The sequence below is a fragment of the Anabrus simplex genome, chromosome 2 (genome assembly GCF_040414725.1).
Source record: "Anabrus simplex isolate iqAnaSimp1 chromosome 2, ASM4041472v1, whole genome shotgun sequence".
In the NCBI taxonomy this organism is placed as follows: Eukaryota; Metazoa; Arthropoda; class Insecta; order Orthoptera; family Tettigoniidae; genus Anabrus; species Anabrus simplex.
This window is the reverse complement of record NC_090266.1, coordinates 655183274-655207541: the sequence shown is the minus strand read 5'-3', so window position 1 is coordinate 655207541 and position 24268 is coordinate 655183274. Positions and strand designations below refer to the sequence as shown.

The 24268-nt window shown below is 42.8% G+C and overlaps 1 protein-coding gene across 1 annotated transcript in view; it reads right to left on the bottom strand.

The window, feature by feature from the left end:
• The window catches only part of LOC136864323 (serine-rich adhesin for platelets), a 600697-nt gene that overhangs the window by 128424 nt on the left and 448005 nt on the right, over positions 1 to 24268 (bottom strand). Inside the window, exon 4 of the mRNA XM_067141153.2 lies at positions 23231 to 23326. Within this exon, the coding sequence (XP_066997254.2) occupies positions 23231 to 23326 (96 nt within the window). The remainder of the gene's footprint in view (positions 1 to 23230; positions 23327 to 24268) is intronic.

Sequence of the window (24268 nt, the reverse complement as noted above, 5' to 3'; positions counted from 1 at the left end):
AGCTGATATTGACTCACCAATTGTTTAGGAGAACTATAGTAAAAGAATGTACATGCGGTGCAGAGAGCAACATCCTCTGCAATATAGTTGTTTTCACAAAAAAAGGCCATCACAGACGTTGAGAAGTTGTTCAGAACAAACCTTTAACTTGCACCATGAGTAGTGAATGAAAAATGAAATGCCGCTGTGATCACACAAGCCAGCAAAGGCGAACTCCTTGTTTAAGGTGTTCAATATAATCAGCAATGTATCCACACCTAGAGAATGCATACACAACCATATTCTTATAACATGGAAAACCACCGAAAACCGTCTAGGGCTGCCGACGATGGAGATCGAAGCCAACACATCCCGAGTTCATATTGTAGCTCCGGATCACCGCCATATTTATTGAACAATGCGTCTAGTGAATTTAAAATGTGCAGAATATACGTATTTTCTAGATAGTACTGATGTCAGTTGTAACAGTATCTACTCACCTCTCATCCGCCAGCAATGTTCTAGTTGGCTACGAACTCTAGTTCACTGCTATTCTTTTATTCTGCTATTTACTGCTATTCTTCCCGTTCTCACTCAAACTAATCGCCAGACTTTCAGCGGTGACGTCACCGCATGTAATCTGCGCCGAGATGGTTCCTGAACATTCCATTGTTTTGTGATTTCATACCTTCTCCTCTTTTCTCCGCCTGCTTATTGCGCTATAAAAGCAGTGAATCTCTACCTTGAGATATTCTGGTCATTTCGACTCCATTCAAACAAAAGTTCCACCGCTTGCCATCTATGCTGTCCCAGTAAATAATAAAATGTCCCGAATTGCACTCAAGGCCCATATGGACCAGAGGACTGTAGTACATCAATATCGAGAAGCGCGGTCTGTCTCGAGATTGAATTCGTGGTTCTGCTGCTGTGAAAGAGGGGAGACACCGCACCATCATCGCTTGGAGTCGCCAAACCAGTTAGGATACCTGGCATCTATGTTCCCGCTACGAGGTAGGGAAAAGAGTGATAAACATATAGCCTATTTCTCCGGCCCAAATTCGAACTTAAACTTTCTACCTACGCAAGTAGACGGTAACACTGTCTCATAAATACTTATAAAGTTTTCAGGGCTTCTACCCATTCAATACAGAACAATGTTGTCTGAATATATTACAACATATTAACTTTATTTAGCAGTACTAGTTTCCGCGTTACTTTGGCACCATCATCAGCTGCATGAAAGTCATGAAAAACTGGCAATTAAAATATAAAAGGTAAGGGTTATTCTGCCCGAAGGCAGGTCCGAACCTCCGCAGAGATTTTTCCTGAGCCGGAGTTTACGTGCGGTAGGGTGGCCAGTTCCTTTCCGTTCCTCCATTCCCTTACCCCCCACCAACAGCGCGTGGCAACCCATCCAACTCCTGACCACGCCCAATGTTGCTTAACTTCGGAGAACTCACGGGATCCGGTGTTTCAACACGGCTACGGCCGTTGGCAATTAAAATATAAAATATAAAATATAAAATATAAAATATAAAAATACATCAACATTTGGTAGCACTAGCTCCTAAAGACCTTATATCAAAATATACAGTATATTTAAATAAAATACAAAGTTATTGTCTCATATTTTTAAAAGTTCACAAACTTGTGGATCAATGTCAGAATTTTAAAAAAAACTAAAGAAAAAGAAATAATGTTTGTGTACGTTCACATTTGTATGTTTCCACCTTATCAGGTACAAGCAACTGCAGAGCCAAGCGCAGTAAATACTCCGCTACAGGAATCAAGTTTTAGAGGATCGCATATTTTAGTATATAAACGAACGTAGCACAATGAGGTTTTAGTGCAATTTAGTTTTATTATTTAAATATAAGTAGTCCGCCTCTGTGGTGTAGTGGTTAGCGTGATTAGGTGCCACCCCCGGAGGTCCGGGTTCGATTCCCGGCTCTGCCACGAAATTTGAAAAGTGGTACGAGGGCTGGAACGGGGTCCACTCAGCCTCGGGAGGTCAACTGAGTAGAGGTGGGTTCGATTCCCACCTCAGCTATCCTCGAAGTGGTTTTCCGTGGTTTCCCACTTCTCCAGGCGAATGCCGGGATGGCACCTAACTTAAGGCCACGGCCGCTTCCTTCCCTCTTCCTTGCCTATCCCATCCGATCTTCCCATCCCTCCACAAGGCCCCTGTTCAGCATAGCAGCTGAGGCCGCCTGGGCGAGGTACTGGTCATTCTCCTCAGTTTCATCCCACGACCAAGAGTCTAAAGCTCCAGGACATTGCCCTTGAGGCGGTAGAGGTGAGATCCATCGCTGAGTCCGAGGGAAAAACCGAACCTGGAGGGTAAACAGATGATGATGATGATGATGATTTAAATATAAGTTCGAACTGAACAATTTAGAATTTTAACTCCAATAAATTACAATATATATAGTGTCAATTCAGTTAGTATATTCGACCTTGAAGATCAATATTATTGAACTGTCACACAATGTGTTCATAATAAAAAGGAATAATTCAAGCAATACAAAATAAACAAGAAAAGATCGAACCCAGTACCTCAAGATGAAAAACTTTGAACGTACACAAACATTATTTCTTTTCCTTTAGGTTGTTTTTAATTGTGACAATGACCCACAAGTTTGTGAAGTTGTAGAAATATGAGACAATAACTTTGTATTTTATTTAAATATATATTTTAATATAAGGTATTTAGGAGCTAGTGCTACAAAAGTTGATGTATTTTTATATTTTATATTTTAATTGCCAGTTTTTCATGATTTCATGCGCCAAAGTAACGCGGAAACTAGTACTGCTAAATAAAGTTAGTATGTTGTAATCTATTCAGACAACATTGTTTTGTATTGAATGGGTGGAACCCCTAACAACTTTATAAGTATTTGTGATCTCGGTTCAATATGGATACAATAGAAGATGAAATTTCTTATGTTAAAAGGTAACACTGTCTCTCAGGCCACGAGATTTGTAACTGTGAAGGAGATGCTCGAAGAAGGTGAGGAGTGTGGGAGGTTGGCAGCCATGGCCTTAGTTAAGGTACGGCCCCAGCATTTTTGGTGTGACGATGGGAAACCACGGAAAACCATCTTCAAGGCTGCCGACCGTGCGGTTCGAACCCACTATCTCCCGGATGCAAGCTCGCAGCTGCGCACTCCTAACCGCACGGATATTTTTCTTTTGGTTTTGGTCTGGTAACAACATTACCATCTTTGTGACGGGAAACCAAACGTTGCCACAACCGATATGAATGCATTTAAGATGCATAATCTTAGTGTTACCTCGTTGTGTCACCAACCCATGATTTGGTATACCCATACTACCCATCACCACAACCCTGTGACACAGTGCTACTCGAGATTCATGGGGTGGGTTCCTGAGAGTCGGAATATCTTTTAATGTGGAGGAGAAGACACAGGAGTCTCTTTATACTCAAGAGGGTAAGAACAAAGTTGATAACACAAACAAACGAAACATTTTAACAGTTTATAATGTTATTGATTTATACGTCCCACTAACTACTTTAACGGTTTTTGGAGATTATAATAGTTTGATGTGATAATAACCAGCTTTGATTGAATGTATGCAATGAAGGCAAGTTTTACATAAACCGAAACATGGCTGCTGTGCGGTCAACGCTACCCATTGACATTCGATCTAAAGAAGGCGTTGAAAGAAATAGCCTTGGCAGAAGATCTATTAACGAGGGATTTTACCAGGTGCAGTTTCTCCATAAGAGCTGCAGGGCTGCAGCCCCTCCCCCGTAATTGTTGAAGGTGAACACAAATATAATTGCATATCCGAAATGTTTATTTCCTTCAAAGTACACTGACTTAGCAAATGTCATGAGATAGTCACCTAATAGCGTGTGGGGCCTCCTCTGGCCCTGCGAACTGCAGTGAGACGCCGTGGAAGTGACACCAGTTGACACCAAATCGTTTGCAGAGCGGCCGCCAATGCTGGTCTGTTCGTGGGTGCAGGATCCATGGCACGGAGCCTGCGTTCCAGGACATCCCAGATATGCTCGATAGGGTTCATACCGGGGCTCCTGGGTGGCCATGGCAGTCGTTGGACCTCCGCTGCATGTTCCTGGAACCATTCCCGAGCGACGTGGGAGCGATGTGGCGGCGCGTTATCATCTTGAAACACCGCAGAACCCTTTGGACGCTGGAAGGCCCAAAATGGGTGGAGATGGTCTCCGAGCAGCTCAGCATACCGCGTACCATTCAAAGCCTCTTCTAGAACAACTAGGGGGCCCATTCCATACCAGGAAAATGCACCCCAGACCATAACAGAGACACCAGCGCCCTGGACCACACCTTCGAGGCAGGCGGGATCCATCGCTTCATGTGGTCTGCGCCATACACGGTGTCTCCCATCGGCATGGTGCAGTTAAAATCGTGATTCGTCCGACCATATCACGTTAAGCCATTGTTCCAGTGTCCATCCCTGGTGACTGGCGACAAATGCGCGTCGTTGTGCCCGATGGCGTTGGGTTAACAGTGGCACCCCTGTGCAGCGCCGGCGCCGGCGCCATCTCCCATACCCCATAGAACCCATGTTCCTACGGATTGTCTACTGGGAGACGTGTCTAGCACGGCCTGTGTTGAACTGAGCTATGATTTGTTGCACACCCCGTTCGAACGGTGTCAGCTCACGACGACGTTCCATGTTACCCCTGTCACATGCACAGCCCCTGCTCACAAGGTCTCCTATACAACTGCCGCTGGCACAGGGGGCGTGTGGTGCGCAGACAATACACCTGCGCATCACTGTTCCGCTATCCCATGACATTTGCTCAGTCAGTGTATTTTAAGTGGTGTAACTCATTCTAAATTTGCTAGGTCTAGAGAGGCTGTGGTATTCCGAAGAGTACGTGACACACTATCTCTAGCAAGCAGCAAGGTTGCATTCCCACTGTTCGGGCTGTGCCCTACCCGCGTGCTGCGCAGTTCACTCTGGGCACGGAGGAAGTGGGAAGGGAGTCGGGCACGTCAACGTGCCAGCCGGACAGCAGCCTGATCAGCCCCCAACCAAGCGGTTGCAGTATTCTCGAAGAGAAAGTAGCGTGTTGTGTTTGTTGCACCTTCTAACAATCACTATTTATAAAGTGGCAATTATTTTAAACTGTACAGTGTGCATTTATCAGTTTCAATGCCTCAAGGAGACAGTTAATTGTAGTTAAAATTTTATGAATAGACATGGAAAAGAACGGTGATAGGTACTTACAAGGCATTTCATTTTAACGATTAACACTCGCTGAGAAGAATGAGATGAAGAATGCCGGTCATCCTACACCTGATTTGTCTATGTGTCAACCATCGTTAAGTAGACAACAAACATAGATGAGAAAGTATAATTCTTCAGTGTATAATAAGTGGAGGTGGTTAACTGGATGCGGCGGGAGAAATGCTCTGTTTTTCTTTCCGTGTTTGTTGTTTGGAGGTGATATAACTTGGACAAAACCGGAGTGGTGGATTTGAAGCATTTAGGTGTAAAGGCTAAAAAACATGAACAAACAGCTAAACATCTCGAGAACAAGGTTGACTTAGCTATGCTTGAAACAGTGAATATTGCTTCACAACTAATCGAGGCCTATAGACAAGAAACAAACAGATATATTGAGAAATTGTAGTTCAAATTTTATGAATAGACATGGAAAAGAAAGCTTAATTCTTCAGTGGAAGTGGTTAACTGGATGCGACGAGAGAAATGCTCTCTTTTGCTTTCCATGTTTGTTGTTTGGAGGTTGAATACTCTCAAAAAATAATTGACTGTATAAAATTCTGTGGTAAATTTGAACTTCCACTACGAGGCCATGATGAGAGTGATCATTCATCAAATCGCGGCATTTTCCGAGGATTGTTAGAATTTGCTGCGAAGTTAGATTATTCTATCAAAGCCCATTTATTGAAGTCCACCTTCTTTAGAGGAACATCCAAGGTTATCCAGAATGAGCTTCTAGCATGTATTCTTGAGGTGTGTAAAGAAGAAATACGAAGTGAAATTAAACGAAAAACATTTGTAATTATAATGTCGGATGATACGATGGATGCTTCTGAACTTACTCAACAGTTATTGTGTTCCGGTATGAAATACCCTGTAGATGGTTACGTGTACGAGAGATTCTGGAGATTCTTTAATCCTGAAACTCAGAATGCAGAAAGACTCGCACAGTGTATTTTAGAGCATTTAGAGACTTTTCTGAATGGCAAAACTGATGAACCTATCGCACAAACATACGACGGGGTGGCTGTAATGAATAGTGATAAAAGTGGTGTACAGACAATAATTAAAAAGTCCTACCAACATGCACATTTTGTGCATTGCCATGCGCACCAATTACATTTAATTATGGAGAAAGCTGCAACACAGAATCGACAAGCCCGAAATTTTTTCAGCAGTCTAGCCACGATACCAGCATCTTTTCCAAATCGCCTTCACGGTTAGCCGTGTTGGACGGCATAACTAAAAGGATCCCTCGCGGATGTAATACCGGGTGGAATTGTAATAGCCGACTCGTTAACACAGTCTGCGAAAATAAAGAGTCTCTTCAAGAGTATTTCCAGGAACTTCAAAAGGACAGGAATCAAGCAACTGCACAAGCAGCCGCAGGGCTTTTACGCATGACAAATGATCATGACTTCAATATCTGGCTTACATTTTTCCAGCGCATCATGCCTCATGTAGACATATTGTATAGCCAGCTACAACATCGTTTTGTTAACTCAGTGAGTATTCATGAGGCAGTGAATGAATTTCTCCACGCTATCAATATAGAGCAGGGCCTCTCAAACGCCCAAAATCTCACGCGTGCAAACAGCGGTGCAGAGTTCCTGTGCACAGTGCATCGGTCCCGCTCGGCTCGGCTTGGACCAACGCTTCGTGTCTGGGCTACTCGGCTAAGCTCGGCTCAACTCAGCTCGGATTTGGAGCGCTACGGATGAAGTGAGGAAGAGGGAAACAGGGGAAGCGAACGGGACAGGCGTGGAGAAAGAGAGAGACAGCGCTAATGCTCCAAATCGAGGAGTGGGGGTCTGCACTCTGGTCAACCAAGCGAAGTCGTCTTTTGCACCGTGCACAGTGCATGTACCAGGCGCATGCACCCTGAGAGGCCCTGATATAGAGAAACAATCTCCCTTTATTAGTCGATTAACCTGAAGGAAACCCTTCTCCAGCGAAGAATAGGAAAGAAAACAATGAGGATATAGTTGTAAAAGAGGAGTGTGCCACTATTTCTCGTCAGGCAAAAGAAAGATTTGCTTTGCTTCAACTAAGAATTTGTCCGCTGCGAAGTTGTTCAGTACATTTCTTTTTGAAGGATATACTGACTCCCACAATTTCTCATCCAGTGAGCTCGATGTCACTATTGAAGCCTACGCGTTCTCGTGCAAAGAGCGACTGGTGACCGAACTGACAGGAGTTCCGAAGTCTCTCCGTACTTATTAAGATGTATGAGACAATGTTGAGTACTGAAGTTAGTGAATGTTGCACAGAAGTATTCTCTAAGCTCCGAATAATACTGGCCACACCCACGACAACGGCCGAACCTGAAGGGTACTTCTTTACTTTAAAACGAGTGAAAACGTTTTTAAGAAGAACGACTTTCAGCATTGGCAGTGATTAGTGTAGAAAAGAATGTGATGGACAGTATTACCAATTTCAACAACATAGTAATTGACAAATTCGCTTGTCGTACAGAAAGGAGAATGGATTTTGTGCATAAGTAAATGCGAAGAAAAAAAACAGTTTTGTTAAGTTAAGTGTATATTATTTCTGTGCATTAAATAATGTTACAATTTATTGCAGACATGAAAACTAGAAATCGGTAGTTTTGATTCATCAAAAGTTTAATAATAGTAAGGATAATTTAAGTGTGTTCTTTGGATTAATCATATTGCAAAGTTAGCTGCAGCCCTACCGAAAGAGAAATCCACGAGCCGGCACTGGATTTTACTCGTTCCTGTACCGTCAAAACGGTTCCAAATGTGTGATGTTAAGTTGAATGAAGCTATTAGGCTCGCTAGATAGAGCCGCAGTTCTGGTCTAGCGTTCTACAGTTAGCAGGCCCAATGCTTACTTCTTCTTGTTCATGTGCAAGTGCTTAGTGGAACACTGCCCAGCGAGGAGTGATAACATTCATTTATTTATTTCCAGACTGTTTACTGGCTGTGTGGGATAGCCAGCTGTGTGATTTATCGTCAGGTCGTACTTTAAATGCAAGTTTTCCGAACAGAGATGTTATACTTAAGGTACCGTATTGCCAACTAATAAAAATATTATATACTTTACGCCCCACTAACTACATTTACGGTTTTCAGAGACGCCGAGGTGCCGGAATTTAGTCCCGCAGGAGTTCTTTTACGTGCCAGTTTATCTATCGACACGAGGCTAACGTATTTGAGCACCTTCAAATAACACCAAAATAAGCGACGATCAAACCTGCCAAGTTGGGGTCAGAAGGCCGGCGCCTCGGTCGTCTGAGCCACTCAGCTGGCATATTGTCTACTTCTTGGTGTTTACTTCAGTCAGTATTACAAGTTTCATATGAGAATGATCACTGATTTTTGTAAGACTACAATGCGAAAAACCACAAGTAAAGTTACACGATCGGCATTAAACGAGTACCATTAGAATTCACTCTTTGATATACAATCGCTTCTCTGCATCGAAGTACAAGCCTATGTTGCAATATGCTTGGCAAAGGCAGATTATCACATTCACATACTCATATCATCGTTCGAAAACGTAGCTTTAGAGAGATGTGCATACCGTTCTCTTCCACATTGATTTAACCACTTCACTGAAATCCCACATCTGCACTTTGAAGACTAATAGTGGTACTATCAGGTCAGTAGAACAAGTATGTTTTATGTATCGCAATTACGTTAAGCAGACGGTTTGTAACATGTTTGATGGAAAATAGAACAATATTGAACAATATTGAATTATGTGTGCTTTTCCTCATATTATATTGATATGTTTCCTTGCATAACCCAAGTACTTCGCGAAGGACTGGAATAATTATTCAGTTGTTTCTTGAGGTAGAATGCACCATTTTGTATGGGAGGGACTCAGACCACTGTTACTGAGATCGAACTCTTAGAAATTATAACTGTTGATGAGGCTTCTAATCAGATAATACTTGCAATATGCGTACATAAATTATAGAGTAAAACTCAAATTTCAGTCAGGCTGGGTTGAAAAAGTTCTGAATGGAAATGAATAAATTGTGATGTATGCCAGGGCTCTCCTACGTTGCCATTGCTATTCAGCATAGCCTACAGGATGCTCCAAACGTTTTCGCAGAAACTGAAGTACCCATAGAGGGGTTGAAATACAACAATCTTTGAGTAAGAACACATTAGTGAAGGACGAAATCCTGCATCAGGACTTCAGGAAAGACATAATGGACATATTTTCCCAAAACGTTCTACATTCCTAAATCATTCAAAACCGACAGTTAATGAAGAGAGAGTCGTTTGTGCATATGGTGGAGTTAGTTTACCACTGAATGTGGTGGGTAAAAGTTAGAATAGCTTTTGTAAACATCATTCAGTGCCCAATGTTTAACTTCACTGCGTTCACAAAGAACTGTAACTCATTTATTGTCAGTTCTGGATTGTTTGGAAATGTAGAACATTTTGGAAAAATAAACAAAATAAACTGTCCATTATGTTGTTCCTGACATTACCAGGCTTCCCGTAACACAGACTGTGTATTCCTATTCGAGAGTATCTAGGGGCTGTAGTAAGGATGTAAAAGAGACGGGATATAAGTCTCTGGTAAGACTGCAGTTAGAGTATGGTTCCAGTGTATGGGACCCTCACCAGGACTATTTGGTACAAGAACTGGAGAAGATCCAAAGGGAAGCAGCATGATTTGTTCTAAGCGATTTCCGACCAAGGAGCAGTGTTACGAAAAGATTGCAAACAATGAACTTGGAAGATCTGGGGGCAAGGAGACGAGATGCTCGACCATGTGGTATGTTTCGAGCTGTCGGTGGATAGATGGCGTGGAATGATATTAGTAGATGGATAACCTTGAGTGGAGCATTTAAAAATAGGGAATATCATAATATGAAGATGGAATTCCAGAGGGCAAATTCGGTGAAATACTCATTTGTAGGACGACGATTAAGGAACTGGAATAAATTATCAAGGGATGTGTTCGATACCTTTCCAAGTTCTTTGAAAACGTTTAAGAAAGAGCTAGGTAAACAATTGATAGGGAATCAGCCACCTGGGCGACGGCTCTGACTGACTGACTGACTGACTGACTGAATCCTGTTGTATTTCGATCCCTCAATCGGCTACCATTCTGCGCGCACTCCTAATCAGATAATACTTGCAGTACTTGAGGCAGTGGAGATTGACAGAGAAACTTATAGCAAAATCCTACTTAGAAATAAAAAATTCTTGACATCCTACTTTCCCAAACTGTAGAAGAATAACAGTACTCAATTCACCATCTACACTTGATAGCAAAACCGTAAGCCATGGAAATGTCTACCACACAGATAAACATGTTGGCTTTATAAGGGACAGAACGAACAACAGATTTCAACGAAACTTGGGTGAATGACCAAGTAACTTATATTTAACTTAATGGCGGTAATTCTTTTGCCACCAAGCTAGATAGCTGCAGTCGCTTAAGTGCGGCCAGTATCCAGTATTCGGGAGATAGTGGGTTCGAACCTCACTGTCCGCAATGCAGAAGATGTTTTTCCGTAGTGTCCCATTTTCACGCCAGGCAAATACTGGGACTGTATCTTAATTAAAGCCACGTCCGCTTCCTTCCCACTCCTAGTCATTTCCTGTCCCATCGTCGCCATAAGACCTATCTGTCGGTGCGACGTAAGAAAAACCTTTGCCTTAAAGTGGACGGTAGTGTTGTAATTTACTATAAATAGCAGGGTGGCTCGGATGAATTACTAAATGATGATGAAGATGATGATGATGTAGATCGTAGAATGACCTTGAGTATGGACTGTTTTTAAGTTACATAAAACACATTATACCGAAAATGAAATTTTGACACCACGAACAGAATTTCAAACTCTAGGAACATATTTTACTAAAAAAAACTCCATCATTGCCGGTCCCAATCCGGGTCCTCATCTCGCAAGTGATGAGGAAGGAGGAGGGGGAGGAGTAACACCTCGTTAAAAACCCTGGGTCCATCTGGCTCCGAATGGTAGTACCTTGTAAGGGCCCCTTCCTAGGGTTACTAGGTGAAACCTGGTCAACCGTCACGAAGGCGGAAGAGGAGTTTCAGATTCTCAACGGCGGAGAGAGCGGAAGAGCTGCCTTCAGGACTCACAATCTTGGTTGTATTTTCGTGGTCTTCGGACCACTCTAGAAATAACTTTCATCAGTCATGGAAGTGTGTCAAAGTCCTTAATGGCAACTCGGCGGAGATGGAGACCGGTGCAGCTGGAAGATGAGGCACTCTGTCTTTCTGGGAGTTAATGCAGAGAGGAACGTAGCGTTTGTTCTCCAGTGGAGCGGCTACAAAAGGCGTCTGTTCTCCAGGTGAGGAGTGGCCTAACTACCTACTGGCAGCAGCTCAAAAATGCTTGGCGACAGGCTCCGTGACAAGCCGGCCGTAAAATCATACCGTCACATCTTTATGGAAATGTTGTCTCATCGAATCGGAACCACGGCTACGGCGTCCCCCACTCAAAGCGACGCGCGTTGACAGGGCCCAGTCAGCGCGAAAAGTATGCAAGGGTTACCGTCGCACGGGCGGCTACGGCTAAACAAGCGAGCCCTCACATGCTGTATAGCATCACTGAACATCGGGACTATGTCTGGTGGAAGCTGTGAACTGGCCACAGCACTTGAAAGAAGGCATATAGACATCTGTGCGGTGCAGGAAACAAGATGGAGTAGAGAAAAGTCATGCGACATTGGGTGTGGATACAAACTCATATACAACGGAACCCGAAGAACAACTAATGGTGTTGGCATTGTTATATCAGCAAAATTTGATGTTTCTCTCTCTGAGGTGCAATACTACGATGATCGTTTGATGAAAATTGTATATGTCGCGGATAGAAGGAAGATCCATTTTTTCAGTGCCTACGCTCCACAAACCGACTTAGACGCGGAAACCAAAGATGCCTTCTGGGAACTGCTTGATGAGAAGACTGCTGAAGTGCCACCAGAAGCCGGTGATCTGAATGGACACGTCGGACAGAGGAAAGAAAACCACACTACACATGGCGGAGATGGATATGGAGAGCTGAAAGACGACGGCCAACGAATTTTTCACGAACACCTGGTGATACTCATCTAATCACGTACTACAGTGGCTCCAGTGCAACTCTGATTGACTACATCCTTGCGAGACGACGGAATTTCAAAAATGTTCTAGATACAAAAGTTGTTCCTCACGAAACCGTCGCGATGCAACACCGACCAGTAAGCTACGGATAAAGTCGCCAAGAGCCGAACACGTATCCAGAAATGGACCTAAAAGAAACATATGGTGGCCGTTCCAGGAGAAGGAGGCGGACGTTCTTACAACAATTACAGTGCCACCAATCCCCACACTTGAAGAGAGCTGGACTAAACTGAAAGACGCCGTCCACGAAGCCGCACGCTCTATTCTTGGAATAACTAAACCAGAACGACTTTGTTGAACAGGAGTAAAGACTGGGTGGGCTCGGAATATCGTATTCATACGTTTGAGCTAACAAAGTAGCGAGAATGATTGCTGGTACAGATAGGTGGAACAATGCCAGGAGGGCACTCGTGTAGCTCTTTGACTGAATAGCCAGCCTCGTTGCCTTCGGCTCAGTGGCCTCGGGTTTGATTCCGAGCTGGTCTGTGGATTTTAACTGCGTATGGTGTTAATTCCTCTCGTTCCAGTACTGACTGTTTCTGTTGGTCTTCATCTACACACAACGTATCACACCATCAGTCATCACAAAAACGGTGCGATAGTGAATAAATCCCTCCACTTAAGGTTGGTGTCAAGAAGGATATCCGGTCGTAAACTTGAGACAAATCCACACCAGGTGCCGACCCCAAGAAAATTGGGAAAGACGAACGGGGAGGAAAAGAGGAAGAAGAAGAATATGATGATAATAAGAAGAATGACGGAAGGATGCCTGAAATGAGGAGATAAAAGCTAAGTTATTGGAGAATAGTAGAGTTGACCGTGGAGAGTAAGAGAAGTGCTGTAGAGAGAAACCAAGCTTGTAATGGTTAGATTCAGTTGTTAATTATTTAATAATAAGAAATATGGAACTGAATAAGACCACAGAACTACTCGTACTTGCAAATGGGGAACTGTGTAGACGTGTAGCTAATTCACAGAGGCTAACATACTGAACACTTAATGATGTAACAATTTACAATGAAAATGTACTAAATTATGTACGTATGTTCAAGCACAGAAATACACCTCTTTATTGGTAAAGTGTAGGTAAACCTCAGCGTATTTAGTAGCCAAGTAATCCTTATGATAATGTGTTCCATCCTTTTGGCCGTGTTTATACAGCCGGTCACTTTTTTTAGACAGAAAGTGTGCATTGTAAACATGTTGTCAGCCAGTTCTGCGTGGTCCCTACGAAACAATAGCCTCATTGAATCAGTGAAGATTTTTCTTAAAGCAGAACCGTGTGAGGGGGAATTGCAGTGAGTGAAACTCATCAGTATATATTTTTCTGAGGGGAAAGTATTCTGAGGTAGGGTATCAGTTAAGAGGCTATCCTTTGCTTATGAGCTAGGCACATCGTAGTCACCAGCATCGTGTACTTCCTGTGTGCATATGAACTCCGACTGTTGCTGCACTGTCTATTCTGATTATGTTCCGTGTGAACTGAGTATTATTTCGGACTACGGTTGTAAATGAAGTGGTTGCGGTCGTGAGAAAAATACCACTCGTCAGGTAGAAAGAAGAAACAAGGGTAAACCGTTACAACGACGACCGGAGGTTAGAGTCTAACACACCTCTTCCGTATCCCTGGAAACTTATTACCATGGCCGGGGCTTTAACGGACTGGGCTGTCGTAATCAGTGTGCTCAGTGTTGATTAATCCAGGGATTAAGTTTTGAAGTTATGTGTGGAGGATCAATGACATGCAAAGCATACCTTCGTGTCATAATTTTATTTCGACTAATTTTTTAGAGATCCATCAGCGTTGTTCGGCTTTTTACTTACATACACTCAGTCTGGAATGCAAAGATGGGTCGCAATATCCAATACTCGATTAGAGACCCCTGGTACTGAGCCTTTCTTGCGAAGTTGAAGTCACTTTTTGTGAAATTCAAACTGGTTTCCTCTTTGTTTAGAAGCGTTTCATGTATAATAATAATAATAATAATAATAATAATAATAATAATAATAATAATAATAATAATAATATCAATAATAATAATAATAATAATAATAATAATAATAATAATACCATGATCAGCGGTACTTCTTATTTTTCTTCCTTCCTTTCTTTCTTTCTTTCTTTCTTTCTTTCTTTCTTTCGAGACCTTTAGGGGATTGGCATGTGAATGTCTTCAGGGATACCATGATCTTTTTTAAAAAGCTGACACGCTTGGTAGTTACAGAATTTGGCACTTGAAGGATGATGTGTTCTATTCCTGGAAGGTCAAGTCAATAAAGCGATCTCTCACGTCAGGATGGTAGGGACAACACGGTCTTCGTGTCATATTATCTCTACATACTGTTCCTGAACCGCAAGAATTTGCCATCAAGCTCATCATAAATTAATCTATGGTTAAGAGATTCAGAGCTTTGAATTCAAATCAAAATAACAAAAGAAGTCCTAAAGGAATGCTAATTATTCAGATGACCAAAATACGTGTGGAGTGCGCTCCTTGAGAAGACGTGCATTTCTTTATACATGTCTCGGGAAGGGGATAAATATGAGGTTGGGAAGTTTTTATTCTTAAATTCTCTCGCCTTTCATGACGAGCCACAACGAAGAACAGTTGTGTTTTAGTGTTAAAAAGGCTGTTGCTAAAATCAAGTTACTTTTGCTTTCTATCGAAAATATATTTCGAAATTTAAGAAGATGACCTGTAAGAAAGTGTGTGTAACGGTAACAGAAAATGTATGGTAGTTTGATTGGTATTTCTAATGGCAACAGTCTTCTGCAGGATTTCGGTATCTTGTGGTGAATGTCGAAATGGCAGTCTCCAGGATCGCTTTTCCCAAGTTGTAGACCCCATATAAGGGCTCCTGGAAATGAAACCTGCATGCTTCAAGGCCCATTTTGTATGCTCGTATCTAAGGAACTACTTGTTCCAAGACTTTGTTCAACTTTTAACATCAACTAGGGAAAATACCTGCATAATAACAACCATCCCCTTAATTCACTGCAAACGTAAAAACGTAAAAAATGGAAATTCCTGCCACAATTTCAGTACGATTTTCACGGAAGATACAACTTTATGAGTCATATTTATGTTTGTGTAAGTTACTAACATGCTATTAAAATGGGCTCTCGGAAAGAAAACATTTTTCTCTAAAAATGTTGGAGGTGTTTAGTGCGATATTACTTGTACTTCTGGGAATAATATACTTTATACAAGTCTTTCTCTTAGCTTTTAGGTAATTAAAAGTGTTTTACTGAGTTCTAAGAAAAGTGTACCAGAAGATTTAAAAAGGTCACTTGCTGTTAGCTGACATCTGAGAGGGAGTGAAAATGGTGCTGCCATATTTTTAGACAGGCTTTTTAAATACAATTTTGCAGGAAAATACATATATTATAATTTTTTGGATCCACCAAAACTTACACTATTCAAAGTACCGGTAGTGAAAAATCAAAATGTGAATTTTTTTTTATGTCCTTCCACGTTCAGGTGCCCATAACTGCAAATATACACACCAGTGCAGACACTACAGCAGGCAGACTTCACACACTTTACCTAGGTTGGGAAAACACAATGTTATTGATATCGTTGAATACGCCACAGTATTAGCTTCTAATGAAAAACCTTGTCCGACAGACTGTAAATTCTTGGGTGGGGCAAAAAGCATCTGATATATGGAGATATGAACTACATTTCAAAAAGTTATCATCAGGCGCCTCCCAATGGTGAAAGACTTAACTTATGCAATGAAGAACGAATGCCTGCACTTAAACACAAATGTTCACTCCACATCGATGTAAAGCAAACTCCTTCAGGACGATGATACGCGTAACCACTCGTGTAAAATGCACATTAAATACCAGGCTATACAGATATGATGGTACTGGATGATTTACCACCCCAAATGGATTCGTTTTTGATTTAGATATAATTAACTTGTGTAATCAGTGTAGTGATTAGTTCTTCGTTAGCTACTTATTGTACAAGTAAAAAACGTGCTTTGATTAATATATGACATCTGATGATGACCAGTTTCTGAACTATCTTACCTCGTATACCCTATATAACAGCTTTCTACTTAGAATTGCATGTACGAAATTTCCACCGTTCTCCTATGGACAAGGTTTTATATTGGCCGGGATATTGCGCATGTGAAGTAGATGATGCGTGGATCTTCTTTTTTTTTGCTAGTTGCTTTACGTCGCACCGACACAGATATTATCCGCACACTTTATCTTGGTACATTTGTGTACGGGTGTGAGGAGTAAGGAGGGAGCTGTCCCGGTATCGATAGTGCTGCCTAGTGCTGCCAACTGAATGAAAATGAAATCTGAATTGAATCGAGAATATGATCGATCGATATGAAATTTCTAAACCGTTATCATCTTAAGCCAACAACTATGTCACATACACATTATATAACATTATAAAACATTTTTCGATGCGAATCTTGTTCCTAGCATGAATTCTATACTTTGGCTTTGTTGTGTAAACAACAACAGTACTAGTACGTAAAGTGTACGCCAGATGTCGGACAACGATGCTTAAGCGATTCATAGGTTGTGTTTCAAAGGTTGCCAGTACGAATCTCGAAGATCGCCGAGGTCGACCGATTCAGCACTAGGGTGTAAATGCACCAAGATAAAGTGTGCGGATAATAGGTCTTATGGCGACGATGGGACAAGGAAGGGCTAGGAGTTGGAAGGAAGCGGCCGTGGCCTTAATTAAGGTACAGCCCCAGCATTTGCCTGGTGTGAAAATGGGAAACCACGGAAAACCATTTTCAGGGCTGCCGACAGTGGGGTTCGAACCTACTATCTCCCGAATACTGGATACTGGCCGCACTTCAGCGACTGCAGCTATCGAGCTCGGTCGTGGATCTTTCAGTGATTAAAAAAAACGCATGTGCTTTCCCAATCTCGAAGTGGGATAAGATCTTCGGAAGTATAGTACGCGAACCTTTTCTTGATACCTTGTTCTGATTCAGCACTAGGGAGCTCAGGTATCAAGAAAAGGATCGCGTACTATACATAAGCCTCTCACATCAAGCAACAACGTCGCAGAAATACCTGCCGTAGGCGTTCTGTTGATTCATAACCCATTAACATTGCAGCACCAAGAAGAACGCGAATCTTTAGTCAGATTTATTGGACAGAAGTCCGGCTCCTTGGATGAATGGTCAGCGTAGTGGCTGTCGGTTCAGAGGGCCCCGGGTTCGATTCCTAGCTGGGTCAGATATTTTAACCGCAAATGGTTCATTCCCTTGGCTCGAAGACTGGGACCCCAAAGTCCCTGCAACTCATATACCACACAATAACACTATCCTCCACCACACTAACACGCAGCTTCCTGCACACGACAGATGCCACCCACCCTCGTCGGAGGGTCTGCCTTAAAAGGGCTGCATGAGACTAGCAATAGCCACACGAAATTATTATTCAATTATTATTGGGCAGAGTACCATTATATGCAGATGACATGATTACTCTCGCAGCTCGGTACGACACGCAGAACATGTGGAAATCAGTAGTGTGTGTCCCTACCGTCGGCTGCAATAAGCGCAGCTCCACGACGCCCTATTGAGGGGAAGATACTTTGTGTCCCTCTGGGGTATCTCCGCGGATGTTACTGGATTTCATTTCTGTTCGCCCCTAGTTTGCATCGTTGATACTCTGACCAGCAACCATTACATCGAGCAGATGTCAGAACATGTCGTTGTCCACACCTTCAGGGCCAATCTGAGACCCTTTACCAGTAGGAAAATGCACCATCGCATGTGATACACTTCAACTGACGACTCCTGGATGACCACCACTCACACTGTTTCCTAGGCCCAAGCGTTCACTGGATCTCTCGCCCATCGAAAACGTGTAGTCCATCGTTGAAAGGACGAGTGGCCTGCCTCAGTACATCCAGGGCCACAACGAATTGACTCTGGGCAACTATTGAAGCAGCACGAGCAAAGTGCCGGGCCGATACGGCGGTGTGTAATGTAGGACTCGGCCAGGCGTTCGTGGTACTGCACGCAGAAGGGCATTGATCGGAGAAGATGATAGCATGCCATTTGTTCCTCCAGGATCGACGTTCCCTACACCATTGCAGCCGCAGGCGTCTGTGGTAAGCAGCCAAAGGAGCCGTAGTAATGGGCGCCTAGAGAAGATACTCCTCTGCTGCAGACAACGACGAAACCTGCGTGCTTGCGGACACAGTGATGTGCCTCATGCTTGAAATCCTGAGCGAGGGTGTTTGATGTAGCTGCACAGTCCATAATCGCCATGCGTTCCAGATGTCTGTCCTCACACTTGTTGGTGTGATGAGGGCGTTGGCTTCCTGGACGTCGCTCAGTCCGTCGCTCTTCGACCCACTGATCCCATTTCGGCTTCACTGTGGTTGCATTTCTTCCTCCGCGAGAACTAATTTCGCGGTAGGATAATCCATAATCCCGACAGGCCATCTTTCTTCCGCAACCAAATGTGGAAACCTGTTCGTATGGTTGTCGTGTTCTTAGACGCTGCATGCTAATCCGTCTGTGGGGGAACACTATGCCACGATGGCTCTCCGACCTTCACTTATCAATGTCGCCGTTAGTAGCTATGCTGCGTGCCACTCGGCTGAACATCTGCAGTAATCTCGTCATTGCCCTACACGATTCTACGCATGTCCCCACGATCCATTACGTCCTTCATGGTATGGCAGCAATGTAGTAGAGCACTTAACCCTATCGACCATCACCGCCGAGTAAATGTATGTAGAAATAGTCTACAATCGACGTAAACTGAATGTGCTAATATTATTATTTCCACAATATTACTGAGACTGCTTACTTATTTTAAACCTAATATAGGTCATTAATTGCATCCTTACAGGCTATCCACGTGACCGGCTATGGTTATGTGCCCATCTCCCATGCTTAATATCGCAGGATCGTATCCTGGCACAGTCGGTTCGTATTGAAGAGTATTTCTTTGTGAGAGACACATGCAGGTACTCGTTAAAGGAACCTTTTTAGGGAATAGTTGATATGAGACGCACCGAACCCGGTCAAGAATCTCTCTGTGAGGCTAAGACACAAAATTGGCTCTGTGAGCCATAATAATGTTTTGTTTGGTTGTTAGTGTCAACTGAAACTGTTAGTAGTTTAAGGGAATATATTGCATTCATCGGGAAAACAAGGGGCACGTGTGTTCGAGTCTTGAAGGTACCAATGTGCCCAAGTCGTTCTTTTTCGGAAAAGACAGCTTTAAGCCATTTAAATACCGCATTATTATAGAGATAATATAATAATGGCGTGTGGCCTCCGGAGAGGCTACTGCAGGTCTTTCGATTTGACGCCGATAGGCGACCTGCTTGTCTGTGGGGATGGGGACCTATGTGTAATTCTAAAGCTGACGATGTCGCACACAACCAGTTCCCGAACCACAAGAATTAACCAATTAAGATTAAAATGCCCGGCCCGGCCGGGAATCTAACCGGGACCCCTTGGACCAAAGTCCAGCACGCTAACCATCTAGCTATGGAGCTGGGCATGGATATAATGCAATACACGATAGTTGGTTTTTTCTAGTGGAGAGGACAAATAATGATCCATGTTGAGTTCAATTTAACTGTTGTCTGTTTGTCTGTCAGTTAGAGCATCACGGGAAAACGATAGGTGGATTTTCATGAAACGAGGAATTTACGATGTATCTGTCTTAAAGTTGGTTTTACAGGAAAATTGCGCGCGATAGATATATTTAGAATCGAATTTACAAACGTTTGCCCGCCTCTGTGGTGCAGTGGTTAGCTGCAATCCCCGGAGGCCGAATTCGATTGCCGGCTCTGCCATGAAATTTGAAACATGGTACGAGGAATATGGAACGGGGTACACTCAGCCTCGGAGGGTCAGATCAGTCATCCTCGAAGTTGTTTTCCGTGGTTTCCCAGTTATTCTTCAGGCAAATGTCGGTCGGGATGGTACCTAACTTAAGGCCACGGCCGCTTCCTTCTTCCTTGTCTATCCCTTCCAATCTTCCCATCCCCATACAAGGCCTCTGTTCAGTACAGAATTTGAGACCGCCTGGGCGATGTACTGGACCTTCTCCCCATTTGTATCCACGACCAAATGGCTCACTCTCCATGACACTGCCCTTGAGGCGATAGAGGAGGGATCCCTCGCTGTAACGGTGAAAACCAAACAGGTTAAATAACTTAAATAAATTTACAAACGATTGCGCAGCCTTTCTCCGATACAGTGAAAAATACGGGAAATATCAATGGCATTTGTCCAAGAACCGAAAACTAACTCTGTGGAGTGCTGTTATGGTGATCATCCCGGCAACGATTTTAAAGGAGTAGGCTACACATGTCTGTACTTTTTACATATTAACCTGATACTTGATTTCTATACGGGAATTTTGCGAGGGAAGCAGGGCAGAAATGAAGACCTGAACACAGAGAGAACCAAATGCGCTGATATCTCCATTTACAACATCGTTGCATTTCATCTGGTGCAGAATCTTCAAAAAACTGGACAAATACACATTTTTTGAAAGATGTTTAACACTTCTTGACGATTTTATATCGAGAACCGTTCGGTGGTCATCAGATGGATGATTTTTTATTAACGTTTCCATATCACAGGTTCTAGTATGCGTTGAAGATATGTGATATGGTGGTACATTAATAACCTCTGCAGCCACCACGATTTTGAATGCAAGCATGCATTGTAATGTATAGGTGCCGTATGTCATTTTGTGGGATGGGTTTACACGCCTGTTGCACTTGGTTAGACAAAACAGCAAGGGTTAATGCTAGAATTGGGTGACGCTGGGTTTGTCATCCCGTAATGTCCCATACGCGCTCAATCGGCGAAAGGTCGACTCTCTGTAGAGCACGCTGGATGACAGCAGCGGTATGAGGACGAGCGTTATGCTATTGGAACACAACCCCTTGAATGCCTACGAATGAATGGCAGCACAATCGGTTCAATCACCAGTCTGACGTACAAATCCGCTGTTAAAGTTTTTGGGATAACGAGGAGAGTCCTTCTGCCGTCATAGGAAATCGCAGACAACTTGGTTCCAAGATCCAAAGGATCCAAAGGAAAACAGCACAATTTGTTCTGGGTGATTTCCGACAGAGAAGCAGTGTTACGAAAATGTTGCATGCTTTGGGCTGGGAAGACTTGGGGGTAAGAAGAGCAGATACATATTTCAGTGGTATGTTTCGAGCTGTCAGTGGAGATATGGCGTGGAATCACATTAGTAGACGAATAAGCTTGAGCGGAGCTTTAAAAATTAGGGATGATCATAACATGAAAAGAAAATTGGAAAAATATTCATTTATAGGACGAGGATTAAGGGATTGGAATAATTTATCAAGGAAGATGTTCGATAAATTTCTAAGTGCTTTGAAAATATTTAAGGAAAGGCTAGGTGAACAATTGATAGGGAACCTGCCACCTTGGCGACAGCCCTAAATGCAGATGATTGATTGATTGATTGATTGATTGATTGATTGATTGATTGATTGATTGATTGATTGATTGATTGATTGATTGATTGATTGATTGATTGAAGCGCTCACGTGGCCTCCTCCTTACCAGCCTACGGTCATCACTGGCTCCAAGACAGAAACGGCTCTCATCTGAGAACACAACAGATCTTCACTCCGCCCTCCAATGGGGTCTAGCTTTATACCACTGAATTCGTGGTTGGCAGTGATTCGGAGTTAGTAGCACGAACACTACAGGGCGTCTGGCTCGGAACTGTCCCTCAAGAAATATATTTATGACAGTTCGCTGTGTCACTGGTGCCAACTGAAGCTTTAATGGCTGGTGCAGATACAGTACGATCCACCACAGCCTTGCAGCGAATATCGCGGCCTTCCTTCTCCGTTGTGACCCGTACGCAGCCGGACCCCGGTCTTCTGGAGACAGTGCCTTCCCATAACGACTGTTGCCAACACTGATGCACTGTGTGGGTACATACCTGCCAAATCTTCCTGCAATATCGCAGAAAGAACATCCACCTTCTCGTAGTCCTATTACACGGCCTCGTCCAAACTCAGTGAGCTGCTGACACTGCCTTGTTCGTCTCCTTAAAATTATGTTTGACTCACACCTACCTTACAACATAAACACCGGATGATGACTGACGATCACGAAGTATTGAGCGCGTATTTAAAGCAAACTTGCCTTGCAAGGTTATAGGGTTGCTACTAGCACGCAAATTTGAATAGGTATCATATTTCAGATGTTCAAACACGCCTTCTGATGTCGTTCATCCTTCTTGGTGTTGGGATTTCATTTTCCGCCAGGGTATTGCTAGGCACTTGGAAGACATCTTGATCTAACTACCGCAGCCATCATAAACACCATGTAAATACCATATAAAAATCGATACGTACATGCAAGCACAGAAATAGTGTCCCGATATAAACAAAGCATGGCGTCCCCCCACCTCCTCGCTTAACGCATTGCTGCAGGTAGACAGCTAGCTTCATGACTGTTGTGATTGAAATGGGCACAGTGGTGGATGTACAGTAATACACACATTTTGCCTTCAACACTACCCGTTCACTCCCTCCCCTACTTTTCGGACTGGACTGGTCTTCAACACTACTCCTACACTCCCTTCCCTCCTTTTCAGTACTGGAGTGGGGCAGTGTTGATTGTGTACGTCGATACACCATTTCTGTGCACACGTGTACCACATAGACTATTTTTATTGTAAACCGGTTAAAATGCACTCTGTGTAGACGGTCGACAACTATTAATCATGCATATACTATGTGATCGTCCCGTCAAGGATGCGCACAATAGTTAGTTTCAGGATAAATATTCCAAGTATGTTTAGTTCTAGGAAATATAAGTTTGAGGAAAACAATCCAACCAGCCAGCAAGTTGTTAAATGACTTACCATTAATATAGTAGACCCCTCCTTGGTCCACGTAGCCATTGGTGCAGAGGAAGTGCGGAGTATCGGGCGGTTCTGTCGGTTCGTGATCTGCTACTCCTAAACACAAGACAAGACATTACTAGGAGAAGTCATCAGAGTAAGCTGGTCGTCAGTTGCAACCTCATTCTTTGTTTGTTATTTCACAGCTGACGAAGTTAGTCGGCTTGTGAAGGACACTGTGTCTGTATTTGGGAAATAATTTTAAATTATTTTTGTTACACAATTATAGAAGTACATATATCTTTAAAAATCAGTTATTCACTCGTTAACATATGTGAGAAAATATATAGAAACCTACTCTTGGATCGAACAATAAAGCACAATAATTTTTATGAAATATTTAATAAATAGGAATGATTAAAAAAGTACACGATAAAACTAAAATTTTTAGCTGTTTTTCAATATATGAACCAAGTCTTGAGACTGATGAAATGTGTTGACATTTGCACGGAACGACAAACATTCCAGGAAATTACTAACCATGGGCATGTCAAACAGTGTCACTTGCACGGAGGACCAAGGAGGGTTGAAATGCAGAAGATAGATAGATAGATAGATAGATATAGATATAGATATAGATAGATAGATAGAAGCCTTTAGAGTTTATAGCCACAGTTGGTACCTAGTGCTCCACGTTGAACAGGTGATACTATTGTTCTACAGCTATGGAGTTTACCAAGACCACCAAGGGCAATATTTGTTGATTTACAACGGACATGAGTACATTGTGGACAAAACCAATAAATATCTACTGACTTATCATCGCGTGAATTTCAGGAAAAGTAAATGTGAAGGAATAATAATAATAATAATAATAATAATAATAATAATAATAATAATAATAATAATAATAATAATAATAATAATAATAATAATAATAACCAACGGCCGTAGCCGTGTTGAAACACCGGATCCCGTGAGATCTCCGAAGTTAAGCAACATTGGGCGTGGTCAAGAAGTGGATGGGTTGCCACGCGCTGTTGGTGGGGGGTAAGGTAA